The sequence below is a fragment of the Camelus ferus genome, chromosome 6 (genome assembly GCF_009834535.1).
Source record: "Camelus ferus isolate YT-003-E chromosome 6, BCGSAC_Cfer_1.0, whole genome shotgun sequence".
In the NCBI taxonomy this organism is placed as follows: Eukaryota; Metazoa; Chordata; class Mammalia; order Artiodactyla; family Camelidae; genus Camelus; species Camelus ferus.
Genome location: NC_045701.1, coordinates 37766791 through 37780191, shown reverse-complemented (window position 1 = coordinate 37780191; position 13401 = coordinate 37766791). Strand labels below are relative to the sequence as shown.

Below are 13401 nucleotides of genomic sequence, written 5' to 3'. Positions count from 1 at the left end.
TAACATTAGTATAAAAGGTTTGCAAAATTTGATAGTAAATATATTAGGCTTTGCAAGCCACAGTGGATCTGTGCTGCCTATTCTAATTTTGTTCATTGTTTTTTTTAAACCATTTTTTACTCGGGGCTGCCCAAAAACAAGCCTGATGTAGGTTGTCAATTCCTGCTTTATCTTAAACAGAAGTTTTTTAATTGTAGTGAATGTATCCATCCTCTTCTTTATTGTTAGTGCTTTTATTCAAGAATTCGTTCCTTAATCTGAGATACATCCTGAAAGCGTTATAGGCATACCTCATTTTACTGCATTTTGCAAATACTGCATCTTTTACATATTGAAGGTTTGTGGCAATCCTTCATCAAGCATATCTATTGGCACTGTTTTTCCGAAAGCATTTACTCACTATGTCTCTGTGTCACATTTTGCTAATTGTCACAGATTTCAAACTTTTTTTATTATTACATTTGTTATGGTGGTCTTTGGTCAGTGATCTTTGATATTACTACCCTGACTTACTGAAGGCTCAGATAATAGCACTTTTTAGCAATAAAGTATCTTTAAATTAAGCTACATATGTTATTTTGAGGAGCATGTTGCTCTGGTACACTTAATAGAGTATAGTGTAAACATAACTTTTATATGCAGTGGGGAATCAAAAAATTTGTGACTTGCTTAATTGTGGTGATCTGGAATCAGACCTGCAATATCTCCAAGGTATGCCTGTATTGTTCTGCCTTCATATTTAGATCTATAATCCTCCTGGAACTAATGTGTATAATGTATCAGGCATAAGTTCTTCTTTATTTTTCCCTCTATGTATTCATCCTATGTACTAAGTACTATTTTTAAAGTGAGCATTCTTTCTATTCCTATTATTCTAGAAATGAACACATCCCAACTTAATGAGTTAAATTATCCAGCTAAATCCATTTGTTCTGATTGCAAGCTCACTGAAATTTTTAAAAATTAAAAAATATCTTAAGTTAGCTTAAAAAGTAGCCTACTTTCTCTTAATGAACAAATACATTTACTGGTCATCTCAGCAGGAGCATGAGAGTTAGTTTTACTGTAAATGTGTGCATTATGGCAAATATCACTGTACAGATGCTGATCTCTAAATGTTACTCTTTAGTGTGGGTGAATAAGGGAGGCTGACATGCTGGGAAGGGCCAGAAAAAGATGGAGAGTTGCCTCTTTGAGGAAATAAGGCAACTGAAAGGAAAAAAAAATTCTCTCACAGTAGAAAAATGACAGCAGAAAGTAATGAGGTCATTGAACATAATGTGGCTTACGTTAAGCTATTTGCAGTATTTTGGATAATTGTTTCAGAAATTGAAATGATTTGGAGTGGGGTGGGTGGAATGGAAAAGATGATAAATTTTTAAATATTTCATGAAAGAAATACTTTTGAGGTAATATTACTGTTTTTTTAAACAACCAGTATCTAATTTGGGGGAAAATATTTACTTGTGAATGTAATACTATTTTTTAGTTCTTTGTGACTTGTTTGTTAGAAGTTAGGTGCAATTTTTACATATAAAGTTTCCTTTCAATATTATATAATAATTAATTATTAATGCTAGAGATCATAAAGATTATAAACAGCTAATTTATAGTTATCATTATTTTTTTATTGAATTATAGTCATTTTACAATGTTGTGTCAAATTCCAGTGTAGAGCACAATTTTTCAGTTATGCATGAACATATATATATTCATTGTCACATTTTTTTCACTGTGAGCTACCATAAGATCTTGTATATATTTCCTTGTGCTATACAGTATAATCTTGTTTATCTATTCTACATTTTGAAATCCCAGTGTGTCCCTTCCCACCCCCCGCCCCCTTGGCAACCACAAGCTTGTATTCTGTGTCTGTGAGTCTGTTTCTGTTTTGTATTTTTTTAGGATTCCACATATGAGTGATCTCATATGGTATTTTTCTTTCTCTTTCTGGCTTACTTCACTTAGAATGACATTCTCCAGGAACATCCATATTGCTGCAAATGGCATAATGGTGTCAGTTTTTATGGCTGAATAGTATTCCATTGTATAAATATACCACATCTTCTTTATCCAGTCATCTGTTGATGGACATTTAGGCTGTTTCCATGTCTTGGCTATTGTAAATAGTGCTGCTGTGAAGGTGCAGGTGTCATTTTGAACTAGGGTTCCTTCTGGATATATGCCTAGGAGCGGGATTCCTGGGTCATAGTTACCTTTATTTTTAAAGTGATTGTGTTTTCTAACAAAAAAGCTTGGTCAGCTACTTCTGTGAATTTTTAAATCTCGCTGTCATGAGTAAAAGTGCAGGGTTTTACATGAATTGCTTTCCTTTTTTCAATTTCCTATGCATAGTTAAGAAAAAAAAATGAAAATAAATGAACCTTGTATTTTTAGGCCCGGATAGCATTTTTGCAAGGAGAAAGAAAAGGTCAAGAAAACTTGAAGAAGGATTTAGTAAGAAGAATAAAGATGTTAGAATATGCATTAAAACAAGAAAGGTATGTGTGCCTTATTTTCTTATAAGAATAAAATAAGTAGAACAGTATTATTCTCTTATATATTATTATTGTACAGTGTGTTTGGAAGCTTTTTGAAAGGTACAAAAATCTGCCCAAAATAGAAGATACTTTGATTTGATTCTTAAATAGGAAAGGAAAAGAAAAAGAGATTACAATTTTTAAGTTGAAATAGTATCTTTTATTTATAGTGTTTAAGTTTTATTTTTTTCACAAATCAGGAAAAGTTTATTTTTTCTTTACTTGGGTGTATATCTTAGTTGGGTAATTTACATTGTTTTTTTCTTTTATGTGTGGTTCATGCCTTCATTTTCCTTTGCAAGTAAAGTTTAAAGAAATAGATATTCATACTATATTTTATTTGTCATTGGAGAAATATATGCCAGTAGTTACTTAACCTTGTAGAAAAGGAAAAAAAGTTTTTTTTACAATAACTTATTATTAAATTTTCAGGGCAAAATATCACAAATTAAAATATGGCACAGAACTGAACCAAGGTGATTTGAAAATGCCAGCCTTTGAATCAGGTAAACTTGATTCTTCCATTAACCCTTTTTGCCCCCGCATTCAAGAAAAATTGGTTTAAGCTCATTTTTACGTGACAGACATATGTTCTCTTTACGCCCATTTTGCTTTGATAACATTGGTTAGTTAGATGGTTGACCATTGTAATACTGTCTTTGTAGTACTGTGTACAATTTTGGGAAAGTAATAAATGAATAAAAGTAAGTAGCTTCATCTACATCATCAGACTGAGGTTATTTGTCCTATTTTTCTTATTTTGAAACCTGTGTAAAACTGGGTGCATTTTTGGTGGTAATGAGAGGTGGAAAGTGATGAGTAACTCTTTGTACACCTCTAGGCAATTCTTATCCCATTCTACATAAGCTTAATTTTTTATTAAAAGGTTATTTTTATTTGGAGATGCTGTGATTAACTCAGTTCAGTCCTAAAGAAATTAGAAATTTGGATTTGGAAACTACAGAGAAGAAGTCAAATAAGGATAAGGGAAGGAAGAAACTGTATCTAGTTAGCCTTGTTCTTAACTAAAACAGTGAGTTTAAGAGTGGTATCTGAGGAACGATAATTCAGGGAAAAGGGGTTGGTATAGGAAAACGCTAACAGGTTAGTGTTGATTTTAGGGTTTCATATGATTACAATTTGAGTGGTCTGGGATAATACATAAGGAATGTTTTTATTTATGTTAATATAACATTTGGGACTATTACTGCAATTTCTTATTTTTGAAGTGTATGTACAACCCACTTACATACATATTTTTATGTTTCAGGCAAATTGAATTCTGTACTGTTCTTGAATGTTGGTTACTAAGACAAGAAAAAAATGTGTTTATTTGAATATACAGTTTTTCTTCTCCTTCTATATTTATTTCCATACCTAATAAAGTCAAAGCATATATGGTAGGGAAAATAAAACTTACATGTGAGTTTTTTTTTTTAAGTTGAGTGTTAAGAGTACATTTTTAATATTTAGTTAATAGGTTTTTAGTTTGCTGTTGAGTACTTAAACTTGGCAGAAACGCCCTATGTAGAGTACAAACTGCAGTTGATTTATTTTTGGGTCTTTTCCTCTCAACCAATTTTAACAGCACAACACTATCTTCCCAGTTGTAATATATAGAATTAAGAGACCAAGAAAGGAGTGGCATGGGTTTCCTTTGATGCAGCTTTTCAGTGGTTATGAAGACTCAGTGTGATGCTAAGAAACAATATTATGGTCTTCTTTGAAAAGCAATAATAAATGATAAAAGATGAAAGGTCTATGTATTTTGGATCATGTTTACTACAGCAGTCCCCTAACAGTTAGAGGGAATACAGTGGTTTCACCATAGAGAAAATCTGATGATTTCAGAGCTTTTTTTTTTTTTTTTTTGACTCATTTTCTTTCTAATATGGCTGGAATATTCAGAAAATAAACAATTGCTTTGTATAACTTGGTCTGTGTAAATGTGAGGAAGGAGGCTAGTTGTAGCCCCATTGTCCCTGAAACTAGAGTCAGAGTTGGCTAACTGGTTTCAGTGCAAGTTTGTATAAAGCAAAATAATTAGCAGATAAATCTCTCCTGCCCACAACTGAAGTAGATACAAACAAGTCTGGTTTTGTCTGTATAAACTTAACTATTAAAACTTCCTCAAGCTGAGGAATAAAATAACATCCAAGTATTTTACTTATAAGAGACAATCATAACAAAGTAGATTGTTTTTAGTGGTGTAGAAAGACTACTCAGGATGTTTAGTGGAAAACAAAGGAATAAGCAAAAGTATACCATGGGAACAATGTGATAAAATCATCAAAGTATAGATAGAGATAAATGTTAAATACAGTGTTGCTTTTTATATACCTAAAATAAATCAAAATATAAAAAAGAAAATGTGCAAAATACTGTTTTGAAAGAAGTACAAGATAAGTGTGTGTTTTATACCCCATATCAGTAATATCTATCTATATTCTAAACTTAACTCTGTAAAGCGGTTGTATCCATATATGTAAACAGCTCCTTTTCCTTACATTTGGGGGGAAAATCTACAACAGTAGAAATATTGGCAAAAGACTTGAAAAGCCACCCACTTTATTCCTTTGATAACTATGTAAGTTTAAAAAGCTAAAGCTCTAAACATTTTTAGGAACAATGAACAGTACATATATGTAAATTAAAAAATATATGTGCAGTAAAAAAAAAAAGAGCTATCAAGCCATGAAAGACATGAAAGAAACTTAAAAGACATATTATTACTAAATGAAAGAAGCCAGTCTGAAAAGGCTACAGCCTGAATGATTCCAGCCAAAGGACATTCTGGAAAAGGCACAGCTACAGAAACAATAAAAACATCATGGTTTCCAGGGATGTGGGGAGAGGGAGGGAGGGAGGGAGGGAGGAATGAACAAATAGAAGACAAGGAATTTTTAGGGCAATGAAATTATTCTGAATGATACTGTAGTGGTGACTGCATGTCATTATGTGTTTGTCAAAATCCATAGAATGTACATCATCAAGAGGAAACCCTAATGTGAACTGTGGACTTTGGTTGATAATAATGTGTCCATGTTGGTTCATCGATTGTTCCAAATATGCCACGCTGGTGAGGGATGTTGAGGGTAGGGGCATATATATGTGTGGGTGGGGAAGGCTATGTGTGAATTGTCTGTATTTTCTGCTCAATTCTGCTGTGAACCTGAAACTGCTCTAAAAAAATTGTCTAATAATAGTAAAAAAAAAAAAGACTTGAAAAGCCACCCAATATCCAAATGGCCAATAAGCATATGAAATGATACTCAATTTTATTAATTATTGAAGAAGTTTAACTTAAAACCACAGCACAGTACAATTAGACACCTACCACGATATCAAAAATGCAAAAGAGGAAAAGTCAAGTGTTGCTGAGGATGTGAATCAACCACATTTTGTAGACCTGCTGGTGTTGGAATTCTAAATTGATAAAACTGCTCTGAAAGTAATTGTTAGTATAGGTTTCCCCACTATCCAAAAGTAAAGCATTCCTATGAAACCTTTCATAAGCCAAAATGGCATAGAAGGATGAAGCAATTACCTTTAGATACATTTTGCTAACGACACACAAAATAAATCAAGATAAAACACAGATGGTAACAGACACAGTTCAAAGCTTTGGTGGCATGATGCTAAGATGCCTTGTGTAGTTTCTGGGGGCAGAGCTTGGTAATGCCTCTCTTGCTTCTTGCGGGGAGGGAGTGGGACTGGGTGGGGAGGTGGCGGAGTGTGCTGCCACTGTAATGGTTCAGTGCAAAACACTGGAGGCTATTTTTTCTTTACACCTTTTTTCATAAACAGCAAAAATCCTTCTGGGATACTTTCAGTTAGGCTAGTGAAAACAGGTACTAAATGTAGGTCTTCCATAAAAGCAAGGTATACTAAAGGAAACTTTTGAAAAGCAGGGGATACCTGTATTACTAAAGGAAATGTAGTATGCCGTGTGGCCCAGTAATTCCACTCCTTGAATTGTTCATCATAAGGCATATATAAGAAAGTTCATAGTATTGTTATTTTCAATAGTAAAAATCTAGAAACAAATGTTCTTCACCAATAGAATGGATAAATATATTGTGATATTTTAGTATAAGGAAACGTTGAGCAACAAAAGTGAACAAACTATAACGATACTTGACAACATGGATGGGTCACATAAAATTGATATAAATGACTTCATGTATATCAAATTCAAAAATCTAGTGTTTAGGTATCAGGATAATGTTGATACCCTTTTAGAAGTATCTAGTGACTGGAAAAGGGCATGATGAAAGTTTTTGGGGTGTTGATGTTTTGTTTCTTCATCTAGATATTGGTTACATTGGTGTGTAGGCGGTTGAGCTCTAGGCTTAATCCTTAGGAACATTATTTGTAATAGTGAAAAAATGGAAACAAATTTCAACATTAGGGGACTGGTTAAATTAAATAAGTATATACTTCCTATGGAATATTATGTGATTATTTTTATATGATGATAATCTATATTTACTGTCATAGAATGTTCAAGATAATGTCACTAAGTGTCAAAAGCAGCTTATAGTGCAGTAACACATTGGCCCATTTGTTGTTGTTATTAAAGGAAGGGAGAAGTTTGTGTATGTATTTTTAGATGGAAAATGTGGAATGATAAAGTCTCAAGTACTAACACTTCTGGTGATAGGATTTAATGTATTTTTTGGTCAGTGAGTATGTGTTATATGTGTTTAAAAATAAAACGACATAAATAGAAAAATAAGGGGCTGTTAGAATGAGAATTATTTCTAGAAATCATAGATATTTCTGTGTTCAGGGAAGTACAAGAAGATATTAATAATGAATTGTTAGGGCTAGAGGAATAATGCCTGCAGAGAGTATTTGAATTACTACCAATAAATAGTTGTTCTCATGACTCTGAGGAGTCTAGTGAGAGTTCTTAACATTCAGTGCGAGAGCTTATCTTCTATGGCCCTCTCTGTTCTTTGCTTTATCTGAATTTTTATAATGGGAAATTACAGGAAAATATTTTTTTATTAGTGCCAATAAGTAGTTTTTAATTTTACTCTAGAGATACTTGTTGAGAGGTTAACTCATCTGAAATTATACTATTTATTAAACTTTTTTAATGTGTACACTTTATGTTACCTGAGAATAAAATATGACTTTTTACATATAGTAAAAATTAGTTCTAAAAATGAAATTGACTGTATAAAGTCTTGTATATAGACTTAGCATCAACTGATACAGATTCAAAATTAAGTTATTCACTAGTTATATATGTAATATTTTTTAACTGTTGATTTTGAATAATTGATGTAAATAGTAAATATAGTTGTTTAATTTTAAAAGCATTCAACTCAATTCTGGTAGTTAAAATTTATTTTAGTAACATATTTCAAAGCCTGGGCTTTTAATTTTTGAATCCCTTGTAGTAATAGTTAATGTACACTTGGGGTTTTCTCAATTTAAAATGATGGTGGTAACTAATTGTTTGGGCTGTCAGGATAAACATGTTTAAAATGAGTGACCCACAGTAAATGTGCAATAAAGGTTAAGTTTCTCTACCCTATATAAAATATTTAGGTATATTTTTGTGGGACTTCATTTGTAAGAGAACTTTGGCAATATTTTCATGAGTTGAAATCATGTGTATGAAAATTGTCTTGTTTTTGTGGTTTTTAATTTTTAGAAGAAACCAAAGACACGGAGGCTCCCACAGCACCTCAGAATAGCCAGTTAACGTGGAAGCAAGGCAGACAGCTGTTAAGACAGTGAGTAATGGTTCATTTTCAGCTTTCTTTAAGGATCTAGGTATGAAAATGTTTATTTTCAGTCACTTTGCAAGTGAAAAATTATTTAATGATAGTGGGACAATGTGTATAGTTTTCATATTGCTGCTTTTTTGCTTTATTAGATGCTTGGATCTCTTTAAAGTTTGTGTGCTCTTGATTATTCTCTAAATATTCCTCAGAATGATGTGGTTTTCTTATTTGTGGAGTAGATTGTCATAAAGACTGAATGTTTTGAAGGCCAGAACAAAAACAGTGTAGAGTTCATACTTATGGACATTCTCATTCCCATCATTGTGAAATTCACATGCTTGGTTTTAAGTGGAAGTGTGACTGGTTTACAGAAGGAATTTAACTGATTATCTGAAACTTTTCAGAAGAGGCTTGCCAAATCCTACTTTTACTTGAATTTTTGAGGAACCTTTTTGATGTTTGAATTCTTTGTTGTATTATAAGTATGTCTGTGGCAAATCTTACTGTCTTTTATCTTTATGTTCTTTTCTTTTCCCTTGTATTGTGAAAACTTTTGGTACTTTAGTACTACTGAAATCTGAGGTAATTTATAATCATTCAGCTTTTTCAACTCTAGTCGTCTTTACCTTCACTTCTGTAACCCAGTGAATTGTGGTCAGACCCTTCATCTTGTTATTACCTAGCACTTCCCTACCTCTGGAGTATTCCATAATCCAACAGTTTCATATTCTACCTCTCCCACTCCAGTTCCCATGTTTTTTGCCCTCTGACCTTACCTAGATCTTTAGATCCTTAACTACTTTGTTCTCCTATCTCCTCTACCTGTGGTTTGTTTTGTTGTTGTTGTAAAGTTTTTTGTTTTTGTTTTTTGGATTTTTTGTTGTTACTTCCCTAGCTCCTGCTTAAACCCCATGATCCATCACTGTTTTGCTAGTACCCTTAGCTTTCTTGCTGCCCACTCTCTACCCTTCTCCCATCAGTTATTTTATTATACTTACTGCAGTATCCCAGCCTTAGTTCAGTCTTATTATCTATTACTTCTGTTTCTAACTAGTTCTTGGAGAAAAATTCACAGAATTGTATGAATGCCATTATACATTCATGGTTTCCTGTCCAAACATTGCAGAGAGCCTTTTTCCATATCCCTGGTCATCTCTGGCTCCCATTGCCCTCAGTGGATATTCTAAACTTTTACCACATCTCAGCCTATTCTTCCTTACTATCATTAGAAAACCACAGATTCTCCTTCACTGAAAATATGAGGGCTGTCAGGTGAGAACTCTCATAACTTTTTGCTTTCCTTTCTGTAAATGTATTTAAGTCTCATATTCATCACCTCAGTTTCTAATGTCCCAGTCAACGAGTAATTTATCAATCTGATATCTTGGTGACTAAAACCCAAGCAAGTTTTAATAAAAACAGATTATTGTCTGGAAGGATGCTGGGGTAGCTAGCTGAGTTGAGGCAAGTGTTAAATAACTGAGTATCAGGAACGTAGGAGCTGAGGTATTACTGAAGATTTTTCAGGGACTGGAAACACCCAGGATATGTTCTTTTTCTCTGGTGTTTTACTCCTCTGTATATCAGTTTTGTTCTTTTCTCCTGAAAATCACTTCTTTCTAGGTGACAGGGGACCTCTTACTTTAGTCATAAGATTTCTGAGGATTAGATTTGGCTCGACTTAATCAAATAACTGCCCATGAGTCAGTTACTTTTATCTGGGTTGTATAAGATCTTGACTGTGTATTTGGACCACATGGTTAGAGTGTGGTGGGAGTTATTCCCCAAAAAGAGGATTGCATTTTTTAGAGGAGTATGATAACTGTAGAGAAATGATTTGCACAGTATGTCTCTCATAAATGCCTAATCCCATTGCCTGGATTTATATTCTGTCTCTTCTTACCTTTCTCTAAGAGTACTTTATCTCCATTGTCTTCTTTGTTCTTTTCTCAGCTGTCTAGTCTGATTTCCATGTTGATGTTCCACTGAAGCTACTGTCACAGACATATTAATGAGACCCTTTTTGTTCATATTTGATCTTCTAGAAATATTTGACATTAACTGTTCATTCTTTTTTGAAATTTTGTTTTTCTTACTTTCATCAAACTACTCTCTATCTTTTTTTAACCCTAATTTTTCAAGTTCTTTCTTTTGACTTTCTCTTATTCTTCTAGTCTTTTAGATGTTTGTGTCCACAGGCGTTCTGTTTTTACTTATGATTTTTCTTTGAGTAACTTCATTTAAATCCATGGCTTCAAATTCCGCCAAACACTAATGACTCCCAAATCTATACACCCATTCCAGTTTCTTCTGAGCTTTTGATCTTTCTTATCATTGTGCATAATAAATGTTACCATTTTCATAGACACTGCATGATTATCTGATTGTTACCCTCTAAACCAGATTCTGGCCCTTTATTCTTCGTTTTATTGAATAGAACCACCATGTAACATCCCAGCTAGAAGTCTGAAATTTTTCCAGAACTCATCTTCTTTTGTTTTACTGCCATATTTATTTGTGTACCAAGTCACTAAGATTATATTTTATTTTTCTCACATTTCTTCTCCTCTTCCCCAGTTTTGCTTCTTGCTGTGTTAGTGTCCTAACCGGTCTCCCGGTCGTTAGCTTTCACCTAAAAATCCTTTGTTACTTTGTTAGCAGTATATAAGGCTTCTTTTAGCATCTTCTCTTAGCCTGTCAAATACTTCAGGAAGAAGTTCTTTAATTTGTCACATAAAGCCATTCATGACCCATTATCTATATTTATGTCATGATTCAGTCACTTTCTTCCTTTTCAGTCTCATCCTACACCCTAGGTTAAGTATCCTGGTTTAGATACATAGAAAGTTTGAAGACCATGGGACTATAGGAGTGCTGTGAGATCTTAGCTCCTGGAAGGAGAACTAACCTATCCGTCAACCTATGGCTAAAAGCCCAGGTTTAAACTTAGCATATCAGTGTTCTGAGGTTTGTTCTATTCATTCTTTCTGGAATTTTTTAAAAAAATAATACATATCATCAACGCTCAAATGTGTTTTAAGAATCTAGGGCTTTTTAAGCTTTGGGATAATTGGTCCTTAATTAGTGTTAGCCATCTATATACTTTTTTATTTAAATTTTAGTTTGTAGTTGGCCTTGTTCTCTTTGAAGTGGAACTTGTCTATAGAAAAGAAAAGTTACTGAGTCAAAGAAAGTATATTTTATAAGATTATGGCTTTTTCTAAAATGCTTTGATATAATTTTGATTTTACATAAAATTTGCAGGCATTAGTAATAATTGGGATTTAATATTTTAAATTTTCTCTTACAGATATCTTCAGGAAGTAGGTTACACAGATACAATATTAGATGTACGGTCTCAGCGGGTAAGGTCATTACTTGGACTGTCCAATTCAGAACCAAATGGATCAGTAGAAACAAAAAATTTAGAACAGATCCTGAATGGAGGTGAATCTCCTAAGCAAAAAGGACAAGAAATCAAAAGGTATGATCTATACTCAGAGTTTAACATTGCTTGTATAATGGACATTATGAACTCTAGCTTCTTGTTACTGCTGTTAACAATTTTTAAAGCACGTAGAGTTCAGATTTAAAGACTTTTTCCCCCTAAATACTACTGTGGGCAAATAAACTTTTTTAAATTAGGTGCTTTTTAAGGTTATTTATCTTAAGTTTTGATGCCAAGAGAATGGCTTTAGTTCTCAAACTGGTGCAAAATTAAAATTTGAGGGTGATTTTATGTCGTTCAGAGTTATTTTAACATCCTGATTTAAAAAAATTTTGGTAGCATTTTCAGTAAATTATAATACTACTCTATAATTAGAATAGTGATGGTTGTTTAGACGCTAGTGTGAAGGAAACAAGGTTTTGCATTGTGTTTGGACTTAGAAAACTACCAGATAGACTTTTAAATTTTAATGCCTTTATTGACATATAATTCACATACCATGAATTTCATTGAGTTAAAGTATATAAGTTTGATGATTTTTTAGGATATCCACAGAATTGTTCAGCCATTGCCACAATCTTAAGTTTTGAAAATTTTTATCACTCCAAAAAGAAACCTCATACTCATTAGCTGCAACTCCTCATTTTTTCCTATACTTCTCCCACTCACCAATCATAGGCAACTATTATTTTCTATCTCTGTAAATTTGACTATTCTAGGTATTTTATGTAAATGATTATTCTGTGAGTAGCTTCTTTCATTTAGCATAGTATTTTAAAGATTCATCCATGTTACAGCATGTGTCAGTAGTTCATTCCTCTTTACTGCCAAATAATCTTTTCTATGGATTTACCACATTTTGTTTATCCATTTCTTGTCCAGTTAATGGGCATGTTGGTTGGTTCCACATTTTGGAATAATGGATAATGGTACTTTGAACATTGGCATACAAGTATGAATATATGTTTTCAAGCCTCTTGGGTTTAGCCTAGGAGTGGAGTTGCTAAGTTGTATGGTAACTTCGTGTTCACTTTTTTGAGGAATTTCCAAACTCTTTACCAAAGTGGCTGAACTATTTTACATTCCCACTAGAAATGTATAAGTTCTGATTTCTCTGCATCCTCGTCAACACTTGTTTTCTGTCTACCAGATATACTTTTGATTAATACAGACTTAATAAATGGCAGAGTCAAGCAGGTGGAACTTTCTTCATTTTTTACCGCTAGCTATTACCTTGATATAGATTGGATAGACAAAGAAAAGAGAAAGAGAATGGAAAAAACAAAACAAATTCATTGAGTTCATTTAGAACTTCAGAAATTAATTATATTTACAGTTTATAAACTGGCATTGTTTCATACTTTACACATATTTTATGACATGCAATTGTATAAAACATGTTAATAACTTTCAAATTAACATAATAAGCGTTCAGGGTTTTTATTTCTGAGAAATAAGGTCTCTTTAATAAAAACAATTTCACATCTAGCAGAGCCTTTATTTTCTTTACTCTGAATTTCAGGAATCATAGAGTGTTTTCATAGCATAAGAGAAAAAGTAAAAATATGCATTTTAAACTAAACTTGTCAGCTAACCAGGCTAAGTAATTCATAGGATTTATAAATATTTTAGAATAATGTAGTTTACTGTATCATACCTTTTAAAGCCATGC

At 32.8% G+C, this 13401-nt stretch overlaps 1 protein-coding gene across 3 annotated transcripts in view; it reads left to right on the top strand.

Moving 5' to 3' along the window:
* Window positions 1–13401, top strand: part of STRN3 (striatin 3) — an 88481-nt gene that overhangs the window by 38689 nt on the left and 36391 nt on the right. For all 3 annotated transcript variants that reach the window (XM_032481838.1, XM_032481839.1, XM_032481840.1), the window contains exons 2-5: window positions 2398–2501; window positions 2973–3046; window positions 8209–8290; window positions 11592–11765. In XM_032481838.1, the coding sequence (XP_032337729.1) occupies window positions 2398–2501; window positions 2973–3046; window positions 8209–8290; window positions 11592–11765 (434 nt within the window). The remainder of the gene's footprint in view (window positions 1–2397; window positions 2502–2972; window positions 3047–8208; window positions 8291–11591; window positions 11766–13401) is intronic.